Genomic DNA, 21,012 nt, shown 5'->3' on the forward strand with positions numbered 1-21,012 from the left:
GGCATCCCATAGGAATGTATAATTACAAGCAGTAAGCGATTTCCACTGGGGCAGTGCTTTGCCATATTACGGCCTGATCCAAACCCACCCGTAGCCCAGAGCAAACGTACCATAGCTCTGCATCACACCTAGGGACCTCGTATTTAGGGACTTCCCCCTGCCAGGCTGTAGCTATCAGTTGCTAGTGTCTCATATTCTGCATCACCGGGATCTGGGCTAAAAGAGCCCAGTGGGGTGGTCCCCACTCCGAAAATCTCGCTGTTTGAACTGCAGCGTAAATGTGCTCTATGAAATGCACTTGGGAAAACCTTGGTGCGTGAGGGGCCCTGGCAAGCACCAGTGGTTCTCTTCCTCCCCGAGACCGTGATTCACACTGCACCAAAGCCATTAATCCCAGCTTAGTCAGCTGTGAGAAAAAGACATACGCTCTTGTGCAGCTCTTCTTTTACTGAGTTAGGACTTGTCCCCTTGTAAATGAACTTATGAGACACCAGAACTATCACGCTGTCTCTGGTGATGTACAACGCCTGTTTGCACAGTGGTATTGTGCTATTACTATTCATTTTGATAGTGTGTTTCCTTCCTCTCCCTGCAGTTGGTTCATCTGAATTGTCGCCAAGATGGTTGCCTTGGAAACTAATTAAGGAAAGCCTTTGGTTAGAAGCAGAGTTTCAAGCATTAAACTATTTGAGAGACAGATGCAGAAATTAAGGTAATGTCTGTTAAGATGAAAGGGTTTATCCTTTATATGGAGAAGAAAGAGCTACATTAAATGCTAGGATTGTAACAAAGCAACTTCTGTACAACACTGACTTTTAAAACCTGGAGGAGATGTGTGAATGAAGGATTTTAAAATCAGCCAGGGGTTTACAAGAGGTGAGAAAAATTTCTAGAGCTATGACAGATGGGGAGATGGACAAATACAGTGGGACAAAAACCTCAGGAGATCATGGGTCGAGCAAATTCCAGCCAGCTCTCCCTTTCCCTCAAATACTGTGTATCTTTTAAAGACTCCTTGTAAACGTTGTTTTCAAAAAATACCCGTACAGCTAATGAAAGACCAAATCCTCTCCCCACGGTCCAGGTATCGCATGAAAAGCATCAGCGTGTACGCTTGCTTCCAAAGTACATCAAATGTAGGAATGAGAGGCTATTGCAAATGGCCCTCAGACCCAACTTTTCTCCTGAGACTCCTGTCAACAAGGGTAACAATTACTGCCAGCTGCAGAAGCAGCTCACACGGTGTGGACACAGGCTAAATAATGAGTGGGACCCTCAGAAGGCTTTCTAAGGGCAAACACAGACGCACAGATTCTGTGCACTGAAAAGCTGCAAAGGCAGGCGAACTATGCGGCAAATTGTGCTTTTACAGCTACCTATTAACTGAAGTTCAAAGCAAATACAATCTCTCTATGAGCACAGTGGTATCAATTTAAATACTGTCTCCAGGATAATGTTCAGAGTAATGGTTGACTCTATACTTGCAGCAGCGTAACTGAGAAAAGATTTTGGTTCCCTGTACATTTAATGGCAATGCAGAGGTTGCTGTATAAACATGCCTCTAACTGCATAAAAGCATACTACAAATGTTGTGGTAAAAATATGCAAAATACCAAAAGCAGATGCATGTGTGTGCATTGGTGTGTGCATTTATATCCCATGAATTATCATAAAACATAAAATGAGTAATTGCTACTATCACAGAAAAATAAAAACTCTAATGGTGACTTCAGGTTCATATGCCTCTGGCATAAGAAATCGGAGTTGCTTGGCAGCAGTCTTCTATATACAGCAGCTTGCACATTTACGGTGAGACATTCTGTATTAATTATTATTATTACTGATCAGATACATTTAAAACTGTGCTTTAATGTCTTTTGAACACTTTTAAGCTTTGTGTGCCATTACCTCAGTCATTCTGCAGCATGACTAATACTCTGTTAAATTCCTGTCATTTGGAACCTGCCTTGCTTTATGAAGTCCGGATGATGGCTTTGGAGAGACGTTACTATTTACAAACTAGAAATTCTGTCCTCGGGTATATGTGAAATGAGCTATATGTGGGGCAGATTAACTCATGATGTTAATTCTTTCTGCTTTAGTAATCCACCTTCAGTCCTTTATTAGTTTCAGAGCTGACAGGAGCAGGCCCTTTTGGCACATGCCCGTTTTCTGCTTACCTTCCACTAGCTACAGTCCTGAGGGCGACTGACCTAAGGAACTCCCCTTTCCTCCCCACACGCCTACATGGACTTGTGAGCTGCTGAAACCCTCCAGATGCGAAGGGACAGAAGTGACCTTTCATCCTGCTTTAGATCCTGGTTTCAACAATACTCATGGGCGCCTAATGAAGATAATGTCCTAAATGTTTAAGTTTCTAATTGATTGGAAACCTAAGAATGAACTGTACCAGTTTCTCAGTGACGTTACACAACACCGTACGTATCAGATACCCTTGGAGCCTGGGCTGAACCCCCTCCTCTGCTCTGCACGAAGGATAAAACTGGGCTGTGACATGGCCATGGCACCGAGGCTGGAGAAGGCGGCAGGGGCACACAGCTCTGCAGGCTGCGCTCCACGCGGCGCGGTACCTTCAAGGGCACGGCAGCATGGGGTTCATAAGCACAGCAGAAGCTGAAGCTACCCATAGCTCTGCTCCTCCTCGTGTGGTTGTAGGCAGTTACTGTATTTTCAATTGTTACAGAGAACACAGGCAAACCCACACCAGACTACCTGTTTATAACGTAACACATAAACCAGGAGGCTTACGTGAAAGCAGTGTTGATTTTCCCTTATTGTTGTTGGTTTTAATGACTGTTGGTCAACTCAGTACTGCAACTTTATATTTATTCTTATGACACTCCAAATGTAAAAGCTGTTGTGCAATGAGCACGCTCCTCTGAGATCCCAGCAGCTCTGCAGAGGGATGCAGCTGCAGCTGTACTGGAAACTTGCACACCATCTTCCTAATTTCAAACTTAAGGTCAAGTCATAGTCAGTGCTTGCACTGGACAGAGTTCAGTCAACCAGATTAGCCTTCTTAATCCTACGGATGCTTTACTTCAAGTCTTCTCTAACAGTTTGACTGTCGCCATAACATTTTGGGGACTGCATTCTCTACTGTAATATTGCTTCGGCTTTGTGAGATGCCTCCACTCAATACAGACATTGCCGTGGAGCCTAACCTTTATGACAACATTTGGAGATAGTGTCCTTTTGATAAAAGCATGCAGTCTCTGGAATAAACAGGTCTTTTGTAAAGTTTCACCATTTTAATGCTGAATGGGGTTTTTTCCTCCTTATTTTCCCCCAGGAGATTTTCTTTTAAATGGACATAAAGCCACTCTAGTCTGAAATACAGCTTGTTATCTTGGGAATAAGAAAAACATATTTCTTAACTCAAAAACATGTCTCTAAATACACGGTTGAACAGGCTAAAGCTTACTGTTAGTTCTCAGAAGAAAATGTTCTTCTGTTTATGAGAACAAAATTTTATATCTATCTGTGAAGGAACACTGGAATATTTTAGCATCAAGGGACAAGAAGTGTGGGGAGCTTATGAATTTTGCATGACATAAGTGTTGCTATCTGTATGCTTGAGAGGCCACTAGATGATTAAATTGGATATAGTTTTGTTGTGCAAGGAGCGATATGGATCCACATGCTCAGTGGTTATAGAACCATAGGGCAAGTGAACCAACAGATGGTAACTTAACAGAATGACGATTAATCTCTCTGCTTCCCCTTACTCTGCAGCTGAAAAGTCAGGGCCAGAGGTGATCTGGGCAGGGCATCCACCTCTAGGACACAATATGGGGCCCATCACAAGATTCTCTGGAAGAGGAATGAAACCATCTGTGCTGCAGAGTGAAACCTGGCACAAAGCAGGTTACCCAGGCAGAGCAGGAGCTGGGGTGCCCTCTTTCCCCTGCCTTACATTTACGTACAAGGGGGGGCACCTGGGAGAGATCCTTTCCTGGGTACCAGCCAGCCCTGAGAAGAGAAATGACAGGTTTCAGATCTTGGAAACACAGGGACATACAGATGTGCCAGATGCTAAAGACATATGGAATACTCAAGGTCACTGACTCACATGTCTGTCTGCACATCACTGGAGGAAGGTACAGAATATTCCAGTAGTCCCTGAAGTCTGAAGAAAATCCTCAGATGCGCAATTGTCTTTAGATAAGCCCACACTTTTGGAAGAGAGGTACACACTGGTCTGAACTGGTTGAAAAAAAAGCATCAAAGGAACAGAACTGCACACGCTGACCAGCCTGATACAGGTGAAGAGGTTGCTCTTATTTAATCCAAGCGCTAACACAAAGCCACAATACACAGTTTCTGGAGCAGAGGACTGACAAGCTTGCTGAATGGCCTGGCCAAGTGCCCAAAAGTCTGATAGCAAACTCAGCACGTGTGTAGACTGTTTAGTGGTTTACAGTCTGTTTATTTCTGCTATGACTTTTGTTCTTGAATAAGTCCTATTTAAGCTTCTGAAAGCCAGGGTTGCTGGCAAGCGCTGCTGTTGTCCGTGAGAAAAGGAAACGGCAGGTGTCACATCCCCACTGTGACCATAGCAAACCCCTCAGAGGGAGGCATCACTCCCAGACGGTGATGGGAGGGTCAGCCTTTGAGGATGCGCTCCTGAGGAAGCCAAAAAAAGGGAGAGGGATGAAAAGGCAGCCGGGCTGAGGCAGCCTGTGCCAACCCTCTGCAGGACAGAGTTTGTCCATCAGTATCCTGCACTAACAGGTAGAGTGTCTTGGCTTCCCTTTGCTCTCACTGGGGACAAGCTCTCCAAAGCCACCTGCAGTCAGCATGCTGTTATCATGCTCAGATGTTACTGCCTCGTTAACTGAGCAGACTTTCTAGACTCCACACAAAGCACCGATCTGACTTTTAAAACTGCAATAAAATGCTAGATTTGAATTATGCAAATCCAGAGTTATCTTTCCCCTCAGCGGCATACTATCAGCAAACACAGTTGGCTAAAAAGAAGGCAACTCACCACTCCCTTGAGGACACTGGATGGATGGATTTAAGTACCACACATATTTGTGAGTTTTTTAACTACTTTATGAGAAGATAACAAGGTAGGCAGAGGAGAGGGAAAGAAAAGCCAAAACCTAATAATTGTTCAGCTATCAACATGGGGTCCACCATTACTGGCTTTCCTTGCAGAAACTTAAGTCATTGTTTTTCAGTATCAGATTAACAGTACAGAGATGAGCTCTACACAATACAACAATGACAAAAGAAAGGCTCTTAATTACGCAAAATTACACACAATGTACTGTAGAGTCTGGGGAAACCTGGAGGCCCCAGTAGCAAATCTCTAGTTACACAGGTGCTTAATCACATTGATAGAAAGCCGAATCAAACATTTAATAAAATTACAACTTCACTAGGTTTGAATTTAGAATTCTTACAGAAGAAAAGAGTTCACTCGTTTTTCACTATATGGTTTGCTCGGTATATAGCTTTCATTTTAGGCGCTGGAATGGTTTAGGTTTTTTTTTCCTCTCACTTGCACAATGTAAGAAAAAGAGAGAACAAAATGTAAATGGAGTTAGAAATATCAAACAAAAGGCCCGTTCTTCAGCTGAGTGGGCCCAAAGAGCTATTTAAGCTTGACTCAGGAGTGCTCTCCTGCATCATTTTCAGAAGAGTGGGCTGTGGGTATGGCATTTTGCACCTTTTGCAAGAACGTGAGCAAGAAGCTCTGCAGGAAAGGGTGGGGGGTGGGGTGGGGGAAGTAGTTTCTTACACTTTGCTGTATGAATTTCCCTCAAGAGAATACCCACCAGATTGACTAAATACAGTGTAAACTGCAAAGCTGTGTACCAGTATCACAACCATGCTAGCTCTCAGATGTACGGACCAGCCCTGGCTTGCGCTGTTCTGTTGAGCACCTCCCTCCTTCCTGCTGCCCTCTGTAACCAGCAGCCATGGGACCTGGCTGGGACTCCAGTGATTCCATCCCTGCAGACTGGCCCTCAGTGATACACCTCAAGACTTGACAGGAACTGAGTGTTTTGCGAAGGAACTCAGTGAATATAGCTTTTGCATTTCCCAGGGTTTAATGGCAGCGAGGTCAGTTTGCCGCTAGTTTACAACACAACATTTCTAAGAGATGTGCTAATGCTTCATGAAATTTAAATGTTACTTTTGATCTATCCCATACTATAAACCCACAGTTAAATTTATGAAGTGGCAATAATCAGAGGGTTTTCCAGTCTTAATGTAAGTGAATTCCCACATGCCTATGAATAAACAAGCAGCATGGATTTGGTTTCATACCAACACCAGCTTTGCTGTGAGCCCAGGTAGCAGGGAACTGTCCTGCTTCTCCTCCCTGTGATGTGTGTCTGTTATCACACCTCTTCCAGTACACTGCCCAGCACAGCCAGTGGCACAGGCCTCCTGGGTAGCACCCTGGGACAGCCGGAGGGTATGGCTATTCCTCTGGGACAAAGCAAACCCTGGAAAGGGCATGCCATAGCAAAACAGTCACACAAAAGACTCTATCACCCACAATTTAAGCCTGTCAACAGCACTGGCTGTGCAGTGCGAAGAGCGTTATGTACCAAGAAGTGCTGATGAGCCATTTGGACTACCAGCTGAATTTTTCATTAGCAATATTTTCACTTGGGAATTCTTTAAGATGATTCAGAACTACTTCATTGGCTTTTTATTTCTTGTTTCATGTTCCACTTAACAAACTGCACCTGTCTTGCAATCCCTACAAGTAGCCCTGATGCCAGTAATGTTACTCTGGCAGCTGAGGTTTCAGGTTCTTAAGCTACTTAAAAATAATTCATTATTAACATTTGGGAAAAAATATCAGAGAGACACTTCCTGGTAGGTTATGTGTTAGTGCTGCCACCAACTATAAGCATCACAGAGGCATTTTAATTTTACTAGGCAACCACTCAGTTGTTGGGACTCACATCTTAATGGATACTTAATTAATTTCTAGAAACTGAGAGTTCTGGAAACATTAACAATGTCTGTCACAGAGAGATCATAGTTTCTGAAAAGCATATACCTGTTCCAAAATGGTGTTGATTCTGTCCACTTCACAGTCAATTAAGTATCTTTTTTCTTGCCGCCTGTCCATCTCCTCTATAATTCTTCTGAACTCTTGAACATCCTTTATGCTGCCTACGGATCTGGCTGTCACTTGCCAGTTGTTCTGTACTGCTGCTTCCATAATCGCCTGTAGAATGGAAAATCCTGTAGGGGAAAGAGACAATGTAACCATTTAAAACCAGAACAAAATAAAAACTACTTTGAACGTTTGACATAGGGTTCCCAAAAACTTGCATCGTCTAAAGCAGGGGTCCTCAAACTACGGCCCCCCAGGGTCCTCAATCAGCCCCTGGTATTTACATCCCGCTCCACACCCCCACACACCCCCCCCCCCGCCGGGGATTGGGGGTGGAAACCAAGCAGCCGCAGATGACTGCCTGCCACTGCATCCACGTGCCGGCCCCCTGTTTAAAAAGTTTGAGGACCCCTGGTCTAAAGGGACACAGACTAGCTAACAGCCTGCAAGTGCTCCATTATCTGAGAGAGCAACAGTGTAGGGACCAGTTTCTTCTTTCAGCTATGCCACAGCCAAAGTCACTGACTTCAGCAGAATTGCTTGGTGGTATACGACTGTGAGGCGTATCAGAATCTGTCCAATATATCATATTATGATCCTCTCAGGGATGTTTATGGTCGTGCTGGGGTCCGTGCCAGCTGAGAATAGGAGCCTGCAGCCATTACTTGGGCAAAAGTCCATCAGCTTGAAGAGCTGGACAGAAGGGGTAATTTGCCTGTGCAGACTGCAGCAATGGGTCATTAACTGGCAAAGATCCAAGCACTGCACAAGAATGCCAATTAAGTCATTGTACTGGTTATTGGGGCCACAAACCACAGGAGAATACTTTACTGATACTCAGTTTGATTTCAAAAAATGTTTTTAAATATGGAGTCTAGCAGCATTAACCACACTTTCAATGATTTCATTAAGGTAATACCACCTCATTTAGCAACCTCAACAGAGGAGAGAAAGCAGCACGGAATGACCAAAGAATGCACAGTGAGAGATTATACAAGCAAACAGCATTTCATTTCTTGTGAACAGCGTGCCTCAGCAGCTGACAGAACTCAAGTCAAGTCCCTAAGTCAAAGGTGCTGGAACTGGGAACAGTAACCTCCTTCAAGTCATGCTATGCAGGAGTCATCAGACATTGATTTGCATCCCTTTGTTATAGTAGGTAGCTGGGAAGTTGGTGAATTCGCTGTTTTGATTCAGGAAATTAGGCTTTTTTCATAGCTATTGTTTCAAATCTAGGCAGATGCCAGTCAAAGACAGAGGTCATCTACTTCAAGCACACACAGCAGTCTCCAGTGGAGTTTCTCTGTACAGAAGCATCTACATGAGCTGTATTTCTGTCCGGATAATTTATTTGCAAAACTTTCAGGCCAATCACTTAGTCATACTGTGGATTTCTTATCCACAGCCAGATGGGAAAAGCTCAGCATGTCTTCACACACACAAACACATAAACATACAGGATCAACAACCAATTAATTGTGCTCTGTGATAACCAGCCCCCTATGCTTCTGGAACTGAAAGGAGTTTCAGCTACAGAAGAACAACACGTTCACTGCTTTGAATTGTACCAACAGCCATTGTGAACTGGGATATCATTGTAGGGGTATACCAATAACAAAGAACTGGTGCTGCAGTCTGAGCTTCCGTAGCCTGCTGTAAATCTGTAGTGGCTGGCTGAAGGTAGAGGAGCTGCATCCCTACCTCATTACAGACACAAACAAGGAAAGAGTGTGATTTTCTAGACTGCAGTTAGATTATTATAATTTACCATGCCACTTCCTTAAGTTTCACTCAAATGCCCTCACTTTCCCTGTGCAGCCTCCTTGATTGTTAATGCTTTGCTTTGTACGAATGCACTTCACTATCCCATGAAAGGTGGTGACAATTAATATGTATGCTGGTTGGGAATTCTTTCTGGCATCTTTTTTCCCTTGAGAGTATTGAAAGAGAGGCATTTACATATGTATAGTACAATGAACTCAGTCTTCCTTAACATCATATTTCACAAAAATGGCTGTGATGTCTGTGACAGCACTGTGATTCCATTACATGTAGGAGAAAGATCTAAGCCCAAGATATTTGGTTGGCTGCAAACGAGAAATTTTCATGTGGAAAAATAAATACCACTAAGGGGGATTTACAAATGCTTTGTGTACAAAGATGTGCTTTAAAAAAATATGATTCACTAAGTAATGAATATTTACATGTTTGTTTCATCATTCATATGTCTAAGTACAAACCTTGAGCTTGCTGTAAACAACAGTAAACAGTCCATAAGTTTGTTTTTTTCACTCCAAATTGAACAACATGGTTCAACATATTATAAAAAAAGATGACACTTCAAAAAAATCTGTAGCTCTGTTTTCTGCTAATAACATATACAAAAACCTACGTGTCGTCTCAAGAAGTGAAAATGAACATGCTGGAGAGCAGGTGCCACTGGTTGACTGCCACGCACCCAGCTTCAGTTAAGTGTTTGAGTCAGAGCTCACTTGGTCAAATCTTGACTATCTCAGGTGAAAGGTGGGTAATTTTCCTTATTTTGTGCAACTGCATGTTTGTGTGGGTGCGTGTGTGTGTGTTTTTGCTTCCCTGTGTATTAGTGGTTACAGCTTCACGAAAAAGAGCAATGTTACTCAGCAGCCTTTCTTTTATGCATGAAAATACAATTATAATAATCTCGGTTCCAGAGCTTCATAATTTCTGTCTTCTCTACCTCCTGTTTCTCGTTGTCACACCAAGTCTGTACAGTCACTGTCCCTTCTGCCCTTGCTGGTCCTTGAAACCCTCCCTGCGCTCGCCGCCTGCGCTGTGCCAGCGCGCCTCTCCTGGGCCGTCTCCTGTCCTCGCTTTGAGAAGCACCGCTGCCCTTCCTCCAACAGCTGCCAGGGCTCTGACGGCCCTTACAAAGCCCATTTCCCTCGCTTTGCAAGAGCATGCTTCAAACCTCCTGCTTTCAGGAAGGCAGCACACTCGCATCTTCGGTCAGATACACGTGCCCGCTGTTCCCGACCTCTGACCTCTCTCCGTGCCTACTGCCTTCAGCATCATTTACATCGCTATCCATTATGTGACATTTCTGTAAACGCCACATTCCAGGCTCCAGCTGTACTTTACCATAAGGGTGCTGTTACATAAGCAGTGCTATTATTTAAATAAAAGGACTGTTTAATCTTCAGATGTGAACTTTTCCTTCGCCTTAGCATAATGATGCAAGCTGGGATGCTTTGGGGGTATTGCTGGGTAATGACTGGGGAAATTTTTTTCCCTGTTCTGTGCGTATAGTGACCAGACCTGTATACTGAGGTTTTCCGTTCCCTGCCCTCCAGTAAACAAGCATGTGAATGCTCCGCAAGAGACACCTGCCCCTGAGCACCCTGGAGGTGCTGAGCTCTCACGGGTGCCTCTCACCTCATTCACCCTCAAGGAAACCAGCAACTATCTCTATTTTGTAGTGTTTCTATGGTCTGCATCACATCGATCCCAGAAGACTGAAGGACTGACAGTTCACCACAGGTCTGTGAAGATGCCATGCAGGAAAGGCTTTTGTTAATACTGTTGCAGGTTTATACTACTTCAATTGATAAAGCCAAAAAATATTTGGTAAGACAAAAACCTCTGACCTCCTCCTAGAAGATGACAGCAATGAGATCATCCCCAAACAGGTTCATAATAGCATTACTAAAATTCAGAGGTTGTCCATTCTATAGTGATTGACACAAATACAGACAACAGGAAAAATTCATTCCGACGCAATCTGATCTTTCAACCTCTTGTTTCTTAGTCATACCTTGGATGTGACAAAGCAGCAGGATGGAAGGCATGCATTTTTCTGGAAACACTGCTTCTGAGGTTAGCTCATCTGATGGCACCACATCCTTTCAGTGCACTACGTTATTAACGTGATGGTGTTACCAATTTATAAATCTGTCTGGTCACACGATGGCAATGTGCATTCTTGCCAGGTCATGTAACAGACCCATATTACGTTTTGGTCCCTTTTAGCCATGTACAGGGGAGGGGTTGCTCCTGTGTTCTTTGCAATCTCACGTCAGTCCGATCACCAGCTACTAAAAGCTTAGACAATCCTGAGCTTAATATTAAAATGTGTCACTGTCTGGCTTATTCTTAAAATACTGATGATTTGAAAGAGCTAAGCCTCATCTAAACAGTCTGCCAATTGATTGGGATGGAGGTAGATACAGTAATAAAACTAGAACAAAACAAGTGCCTGGCTTATTTTGAGTTTTGCTGACTGAAGCTCGCAAAGAGAGAAAATATTCAATATAAATTTCCCTCAAAGCAGGGAAAATGTTATTTGTTGCAATGCTATCTCTGTACTTTAAACAACCCTGACAGAATTACATTCTAGGCAGTCCTCCCTGCAGCTGGGCCGAGACACAAATTCAGCCAGCATCTTCATACTTCTGTCAGGGAAGCAAAGCCTGTACCTCAGTCTTTCAGATCATCCCTTTGATACAAGCATCTCTCAACTGACCCTACTAACACGGGTGAAGAGGACATTTCACTCTTTTGCATCCATGAAAGCTCATGAAACTCTTCCCACGTCCATGTAAGCAAAATTCATCTGTGCAGTTTGCTCAGCCATATGAAATTCTATGTACTACATCATTGAACTTACTCATTTAAATAAGAGCAATCATTAATCTGTCATGAGTAAAAGACCACACTAGAACATCTGTAGTACCACGTGAGCACTCGCAGTTGGCACCAAAGTACTTACTGAGAAAAAATTACCACTTATGTAAATCGCTCTTTTCCTGAATGTTCCTGATAAGATCTTGGACCGTAGCCTCCCGTTAGAAATGAAAGAGCATTTGCTTGTAGTCCCTCTTTCTTTTGCCTTGCTGAGTACCAAAGATCTTTGAGGGGGCTATTTTCCTGGCACGCAGCATGCCTATGCCAGCTGAACGAGCAGCAGCTCTGATCTGAATATTTGTGTTTTGAACTATTTATCTGGGACATGATATGAAAAACTAAGCTTCTGGCCTACGAGTGAACTTCAGGGATTTAAGTATGGAGCTGTCTTTGACAAGGGCACATTGAACTCAGCAAAAAGAAGGCCACCAAGGCACGTGCTTCCCCAAGACAAATACAAATTCTGTGATGACAGTGCACCAGAGGTCTGTATGTTGAGATATACTCGGATATTCTGTGTGTTTGGCACTGAGCCTAGCATTAATTTAAAAGCAAACAGGTCAACATCTTACGCGTGAGTAAAAAACACCTAGCCAACCTAAAACACTCCCCATCGTTCAAAAATTAAACATGTCCGCTAGGCAAGCATGCTCTGCATAACCTATACCCGCTTAACAATTTTATAGTAGGGGAAGAAGCAGGCTACAAGCTACTAAATTAGTCACCAGTAAGAGATGCAGCAAGTGATGACTACGCTGGAGTGCTCTTTCAGTCTTACACGTGTAAGTTCAAATTATTAAATGGAAGTAGAATAACTGCATTCCATTTTGACCTGATCACTTCTATCTAGTAACCAGCACATAAAGTGTTACACTCCACTGTTCTGGTAGCAGACAACCTTCTAGACCAAGCAGCAAACATACTTTAATAATGTTTTTTATTTTTGCCTTTTCTATTCAGTAAACCTCTAGTTTGCCCTGCACATATATTACATTATTGCAACCTGTCATCCATAAACAGAGAAATCTACACAAATAGATATGTCAGCTTGGTTGAGTGAACGTGAACTTGCCTGGCTCTAAAGGAGAATTTACAGGAACCATCTGGTCTGCATTTGCTCCGGATGGGCTACAGCTAAACATGCAGTAATTCAGATGAGTTGAATGCACATACACTTAAGAAAGACTTCTCCCTCCCCCCCAGATGACTGTTTCTGAATGCATTTCACCTTGGTATGTTCTTTCATAGCAACCTTGCTTCTAAGTCACCCCTGATTCTATTCAAGTTTTTGGTCAGTGCAACTCCAGTGGTTTTGAATAAAGCTGTGGCAGTGTAAAATGAGAGTGATGTAGTAAAGGATCAAAGAGTACAATAACAAAGGACAGACATAAAGATGCCGCAAGCAATGCTGTCACTTCCGTAACAGGACATACTCATATGCCTTTCACAATTATGTGGGCAAGTCTCCTGGTGTAGGACAGATGGGTATACCTCAATACAACAACATGATCCAAGGTTTACCACAAGAGCTGTGTTCTAGTTTTAGCTTTACTATGCAAATCTATATTTAAATAATTTCCAAAGGAATAATATTTGAGTGATTATAGCTTCTGGATGCAGATGGGTAACAAAACAGATGAGACAGAAACACATTTTTAAATCAGAGTATGTTCTGCTTGAGGAAAATATAACAGGTAAACAGTTGTGCAGAGAAGGCAGAAGAACAACCACAGAAAACCAGAGAAATGAATAATGTATTTTGAGAAGTGACAGAAGGTGAAGAGCATTGTGTTGTCCAGGGAGCATGGGCTGTAGGGTATCCTCTGTGTACTTATTACTAAGAACTCTTGATACTGATGTTATCAGAAAGCTGATAGAGGTGGTAGTGAGGGCATTCTGTCACCAAAGGAGGCTGAGATCTGGGAGACATTGGTCTACTAGGAGTAGTGAAGAGCTGTCCTGAACTTTTTTACATGCAAATGGCAAAATTGTAGAACTTTTTATTAGCATTAAAAATAATTTATTTCCAAGCTTTAGGAGATCTGAATAAATAAAAAAAAGCGCCCCAAAACGAAAACACTGCTTAAGTACTGTGAGTCTAGGGCTTTGTCTGCCCAGCAGAGCCAAAAACCTAAAACTATGTAGTAAGCACAGTACCATTACATGTACAGCGGGATGCAAATCTAGGCAGTTCGATCCCAATGATATTCCTGCCCAGCACCAATTTTCCCTGAGTGCCCTGATTTCTCCAGCAAGGACACGCTCCAAGTGACATCAGCAAACTCAAAATAAACCATTTGCTGAGTACCATCCTACATCCTGCTGGTATCAGGAAAGTAACACCATAACCTTAGCCCAGTATCATAGCCTTGCCTAGATGGAGCCTTCTGTAGTGGCTTCCTTCCCCTCTGTTCCCCTTGGAGCACCTCTATCCCACGACCACACTGTTGTGCAGCCTCACTTACTGCCTCTCAGATGGAGCAAGGTAAACAGGGCCCACCCCAAGCCCTGCTCCTCGCAACAGACCAGCCTTCAGCTGAAAAGTCTCTGAATGATAGAGCAGAAGTTTCTTTGGGCAAAAAAGAAGAACCCAAGAACCCAAGATACACAGATATTACCAACCACTTCCTTCAGACCTACAGAGCTGGGTTTTTCATTACTCTTGTGCATCGGTTCCTGAAGAAATCAGACCTAGCCACCATGGATAGAACGTATCTCAGCCATAATCCTCTTGATGTCAGATGCCATAAAGTTGACCATAGCAAGGCCTAAGTGAGATGCTTTGGTCTTACTCTGTCCTTAGCTCCAGGCACATTTGGATGATGGTCTCTTAGGTTCTCTTTCCAGTCAAGAAAGAGAGAGATGCCGTGTAATTTTTCTGTGTTTGCAACATGCATGGAAATCAACAGAAGAAAATACATGAAAGAACAAAACTGTGTAAAGCATCACCACGTAGGTATCACTCACAAACCTTACCTGCAATTAAAAAACTAAAAGAGAACAAAAATCCCAATGTGCTGGCTAGCACTCAACTGATGGGGCTAATTACTGCACATTAAAAATACGTATCTGATTCTGCTTACATATTTATCTCAACAAAAAGATTCTAATTAGGAAACACAGAGTTAGCAATTATCAGGCTGGAAAAGAAATCCTAACTTGTCTGCAAAACAAGTGTAGTCCATTGCATGTGAAGCTAGTTCTCAAAGGGAAAGCTTACAAAAATCAAAATCAGAGCAAGCAGAGATGTTGCAAGACATGGAGAATTCAACTCATCTTTTGGTGTACTGACTTTGAGGAGGTCTATTTGGCTTGCCACATGACCTAGAGAAAAACAGAAAATGAAAAGCCACCCAAGAAATAACGGGACAACGTCCTGCTGCTCAGTGATGAGCCAAGCTGTTGAACCACCTTACTCAAGGTAAGTCTGAGCCAGGTGGTACAGGAACACTGTTATTTCAGAAACAAAAGGTCTGCTCCTGTACAGAATGGTAATGCTGGCCTTTCCCCTGGTGCTGGTACAGCTGCGTGGCTTTCCTTCCTCTCTTCAATGTGTCTGCAAAACTCCTGAGGTGTCTCTGCCTTAAGGACACATTTTAGCCCAGCTTCGTTGTTTGAGAAGCACATCACATGTGGGCAGGTGGCCCCCCCAGAGTGGTCTACACTTAACACAAAGCAGTGCACTTCACACCAGATGTTTTTGCGTCATTCAGCTTTCAGAAAATTCTTACAAAAACATTAATAACGTCAACAACAATCCCAATTAACACTCAAAGCCCTGCCAATTAACAGATTTATTGTCAATGTTCCCACATGAAATAGGCAAATAATAAATTTGACATAGAATAAAAAGATGAGTTGGCCTATCCCATCCAGAGAATTAGTAACAGAACTGATTTTCAAATTCAGGTTCTCCTGATTCATATCTACATTTATTTTTATTTCAAACTGTAACATAGTTGAACATATACTTGTAAAGATTCCTATACTGCCTATAAACACTAGCTGCTGAAATTATATAGTAAAAATATCAGTATGGTATCTCAGAAGACATCTTCCTTGTACCTTATTTGCTAGACTAAAATGGAATAGCTACCTAGCCCCCAGTGAACTGGGATACTGATGGAAAGTATTACTTGTTATTCCAGGTAAAGTTGCACAACTGAGGTACAATTTCAACTGGAGTTAAAAAAGAAAGTATTGTGTGGCATTATCATCTGAGAAAGGAAATACAAATGAGTTTTGTTAAGCTTAAATAACTTTTTTAGCCAAAGAGGACATTAGTGCATTTATTCTGTTACAGGCAATAAATATTCTCAAAAAAGGGAACTTATCCACTTATCAACAGCAGAGGATTTTGGAAATAGCTAAAACTTGGCCTCACATATCACTGCATTCATCTAAAGAGCTAAAAATGTAATTTCAGTTTATGCTTCAAACTTAAAATTATTGATAACAAGCTAATTCTTTGCCATGATATGTATAGTGTTTTTAGCATGAGCCTGCAAGAGTATTGCTGACTGCCTTCTCTTAAAAACGTGTCTGGAACTGCTGAGTCTAAAAAATGATAAATATTATTCCTTTGAAGAAACAATCACAGAAGATTATGGTAATCAGACTATGAATTGAAATACATATTCATCACCAAAAAAACCCCCTGAATTCACCTCAGATATGTGTCTTGGAAAAAAATTATGCTAGATGAATTGTCCTCAAACATAGTAAAATTATTCTTTCTATCTGACCTTCAGTCAATCATGTTACAAAAATATTTATTCCTCTCCCTAACCTTTATCTACACTTTCTGTTTCTCAAACTACCTGAGCAAACAAATCTTTTGCCTCTGAGAATTTTCATTAACAGATGCTATCAGCCTTTCAAAGTCTCTCTTCATCAACATCTCACCCTTTGGTATCCAGCATTTTAATTGCCCTTGCAGCTGGAATGTGTCTCATGTCTCAACCCATAAGTTAATTTCCTTTTATTTATTCTGAACACTAAAAAAAAAAAAATAGCAATCAAAGGGTGAGTACGATTTTTAAAATATTTTGAAATTTAAATGAGTTTTTATGATAATATAAATGATAATTTATGGATCCATACCCACAGTCTGCATGCATGTTTCCTTCTAGTCACTCAGCTGGCTATTTCTGCCCCTTTTTTGCCAATGGCTAGTAACAAGGAGCTTTTATAGAGCACTATTGCCTATATTTTTTCAATAACAGCATTTCTCTTCATAACAATGATGTATTTGTTAATTACAAGGCCTCATATTAATTCACAACAGGGCTGTATACCTCCTAGACTGCTTGGCAATACAGATTTGGTCTGAATTGGGCTTGTACACAGAAGCACACTCCTACTGCATCAACCAGAGTCGTCTTTGTACCGATTCCTCCTGTAGTGGGACCACAGGATGACAACTGACAAAGTTAGCCGAGAATTAGCGTGACATCAATAGACAACAGCTGACCCAGCATGAAGCTAGGAGGTAACCAGTTACCTTTCAAAACATTTCACACAAATGAGGTGGCAGAACGAGGACGCACTGGTTCAGTGCTCGGCTTCAGTGGCCCGAGCACCGTTAGCTCTTGCAGCGTTATGTTCTGTGTATCAGCAAGACCTGGTTTATTCTGCAGGGTGGTGACACACAACCTACAGAGCAGAGACAACCCCCTGCCAGTCGGGAAATCCCTGGGTCTTTACCTGCTAACGAAGAAACAGACTAAAGGGGAAGCCCTGATTTTATTATTCAACCTTATAATCCTATTTGGGCATTAGAGGTCTTTTCATTCTATCAAAAATCACTAAGAATTTTAGTGTTAGCTATCCCTTCTCTGCTAACATACACAATATATTTTTGGCTGCTGCTTTGTATTTTGCAACTTCTAAATACAGGAGTTGGAGCCAGTAACTTTAGATGGGCAAAAAACCATCCAGGTTGAAGCATCTGTGGTCAATTACTGAATATGCTATTCCCAATTCAGCTCAGGAAGGCAGCTCAGGTGAAATATTAGGCTGGATTATATAGAAAAGTGCAAACATCTCAGCATAAATATTCGCTAGAGACAGGAATGTGATTAAAAAGTTTAGCTCTGGCTTCATCTCTCAAGTTTCCATGTGTTCATTTAGGGAAGAAATGAGAGGGAGAGCATTCTTGGGAGTTGGCACCGCACATCAGCAAGGGTTCAGATCCAGACTTTTCCACAGCGTCCAAGATAGTTTGTGACTACAGCACTCCCCCTTCCAGGACATTTTTCCCATGGATTGGACTCCCCCACCCCCCACAAGATGCCATCTCATTCATTTTTATGGTCCACAACTGGAATTTGCACAGGAAGGCATAAAGCGCCTATCAAAGGGGGAAAAAAAAAAAAAAAAAAGTAACATTACCTAGGCATTGGCAGAGTTTGTCTTAATTTACTGCTCTGATAATTGATGTTTTAGAAATACCAGTATGATGGGCCTTACAGAGAAACCAGACTCAGGTAATAATAACCTATATGATTTCAAAGGCAATTTCAACATAGGCTCAACCTTACCATACCTGACCACCTAGGACAAAAATGTGTCCTGCATATAAAGGACCTGCCGACAGACAGGCATATACCCTCAAGATGTGTCCCAAAATCAGCATAATGGAAGTGTACCCTGATGGATCACCATGAACACAGAAAAATATCAGTAAAGATTACACGACCTTCAAGGACCAAGAGCCACGAGGTCTTCATTAACTGCTGCTGGACTATACATACACCCATACACATTCATGACCACACAGCAAAATCACTGAACACTTAAAAACTATGTTTCTTAGCTTTATATTAGCAATAAACATGAAAAAACCCCAAAACCTTGCTCTTGCATGTGCCCATGGTAAATGGTAAAGATTCTCTTAAATGATCTAGAAATGGTGATAACCAGAGTATTTGAAACGACTAATACTTTTGCCTAGGGTCCTCTCAGAAATGGGCTCACTTCACAGTGCAGCAGATGTAAAATTTTCACAGGTACCTGTCTTTCATTTTCAAAAGTGACTTGGGTAGGATGGTAGGAGCAGGTTTTCAGAGGCAATTAAGATGCAGATGCTGAAGCGCTGCAGCAGGTGGGGTACCTGCCCTCCACTGACTTAAATGGCAGCCAGGCACAGACCTCATTGAGGTGCTTTTCACAACGTGACTATGGGTATGGGTATGCTGAAACCCTAAATACCTCTGAAAGACTGTCCTGTGTGCCTTTGGAAATTACTTATGAAAATAGGATAGGTACTTTGTGGCCTGCTTAAAAAGTGGCACAGAATTCTCTACAGAATACACTGTTAATTAGTTAATTCATTGCGACATGTTCAGAAAGTGCAGAGATAAGGACTGCCTGACTAAATGGGATGTACACATACCTGAGACAGACTATTGATTATTAGCTTGAAGAAGAAAAGGGAGATAGAAAATTCCCCTCCAAGGCTGCAGAGTGGTAGAATATCTATTACAAAAGGAAGGGGTTGCATGTAAACTGCAAACTCTCACTGCTTTCACAGTTTTGAACTAAACTGTCCTTAACGTTTTCTTGGAGTTGTTTTGTAAAATTAGGAAGCTGTAAGAAACACATTCTTGGGACCAGTCTGCCTCAGTACTCCAATTAAGTTGAGCTTTGCACCCAATTACACTGCCAAGTGTTTACTAATATTTAAAATCTTTATATGCTATTTGAATATTCAATATTCAGTGTAACAAAAGAACTCTTCTATTCCATTTGTTCTGATACTATAGCGACGCATGATTACTCTTCCATGACTCCAAAGCCTCACAAATCTGATTGCATGGTTAGCAAACTACAATGATAAAATATGCAAAAAATTTAGTATTCTCTAATCTGAAAGAGAAAATATACAGTGAATGGTGCACACAGATAGAAGCACAAGCACTGATAGTTCTGATCACTCGGTTTACCATTACTGTAGTCATTCAGGCAGAGAAAGATTTCACAGAACAGGACAGGTCCCTGGTATATAGAGTGGAAAGGTTTTAAGTGTTCTGTGCGAATCAATACTTCAAAAGACAACACAAAAGTGGAGTTCTCACTCCACTACTGCCCTCTTTCAGCAGGGTGGCACCTGTTTAGTCATATATTTTTCCCCCAAGTAAACTAAGATTTCTTTATTTTAACACTTTCTGCCTCTGTAATTACCTCTGTGCAAGTATGAAAAGCAAGGGAAAATCAGGTCGCTCATACCTGTGAGCAACTGGAGTTGACTTCAATAAAAAATTTCCATCTAACCTTACTAATTATTAATGTACAGATGTTCTAGGCTCAAAATATAATGCCTGTGCTTACTCCAGGGATCCGGTCCCCTCTGATTGTACTCAACCTAACTAACCCTCCCTCTGCAGTGGAATATCAAAGCAACAACTTTCTTTTTACAGCAAAAAGTTCTATTATTGTGGTTTCTGCAAACAAAAAAAAAGCAAACATTTAAAAAGCATATTCTTTAAACACTGGAGTACTATGGCTGTGCTATATACCATAGCATATCAAGAGGTGAAGAACGACATTCTAACCATACTGCCACATTCACTGAGGTCTTAGCTCTCAATGCCAGGTTTTCTTGCTCACAGTTTGGAGCACGTCCCATGACATCACTGATTCTTTTTATTTTTTTATGCAGCAAAAGTTTGTGCACCCCCGCCCTTGTTCTTTGGGTAGCCCTTTTGTCTCTGCCTGTAACAAAAGTCTTGGTGTCTTCATTCCTGTGTTTCAGAAATAGCACTGTTACCTCCCCCGCTACACTTCATGGCTTCTGCTCATTCACTTTCCCCACTGTGATTCACCTCAATCCCTTTGGATAATGTGGAACTGAGGGAGGATTAAAAACAAAAGCATGCTGAAAGACACGGGGCTGAGACCCTGGTCCCAGTACCACACAGTTAAGCACAGGTCTCACCTATACCTCCACCGATTACATGCTGAGCACAGGTCTCACCTATACCTCCACCGATTACACGTTGCACTGGCGGTTCAGGTACCCCAGGATAAACTACTTTGGACCTTCAGCCTAACTTAAACACACTCGCAAATGTCCTCTGTACCCAGGACTCTGGAAAGGAGGGGATTTATGCTATTATCTATCCTGAACAGCAGAAGAGAAACAACTTGACTTTCCAGTTCCTCAGCCTTCCACCCACAAACACCTTATTTTCCATATATCATAATATTTTATCCTCCCTGGTACATCCTGGAGCTGTAAC

At 42.1% G+C, this 21,012-nt stretch overlaps 1 protein-coding gene across 5 annotated transcripts in view; it reads right to left on the bottom strand.

Annotated features, from left to right (window-relative positions):
* Positions 1 to 21,012, bottom strand: part of GRIA3 (glutamate ionotropic receptor AMPA type subunit 3) — a 152,750-nt gene that overhangs the window by 77,107 nt on the left and 54,631 nt on the right. For all 5 annotated transcript variants that reach the window (XR_008749678.1, XM_055818052.1, XM_055818051.1 and 2 more), the window contains exon 4: positions 7,052 to 7,239. Coding sequence is in view for 4 of the 5 variants with exons in the window: in XM_055818052.1 (XP_055674027.1) it covers positions 7,052 to 7,239 (188 nt within the window). In the remaining variant the exon portion in view is untranslated. The remainder of the gene's footprint in view (positions 1 to 7,051; positions 7,240 to 21,012) is intronic.

Source organism: Falco peregrinus, chromosome 13 (assembly GCF_023634155.1).
Source record: "Falco peregrinus isolate bFalPer1 chromosome 13, bFalPer1.pri, whole genome shotgun sequence".
Lineage (NCBI taxonomy): Eukaryota > Metazoa > Chordata > Aves > Falconiformes > Falconidae > Falco > Falco peregrinus.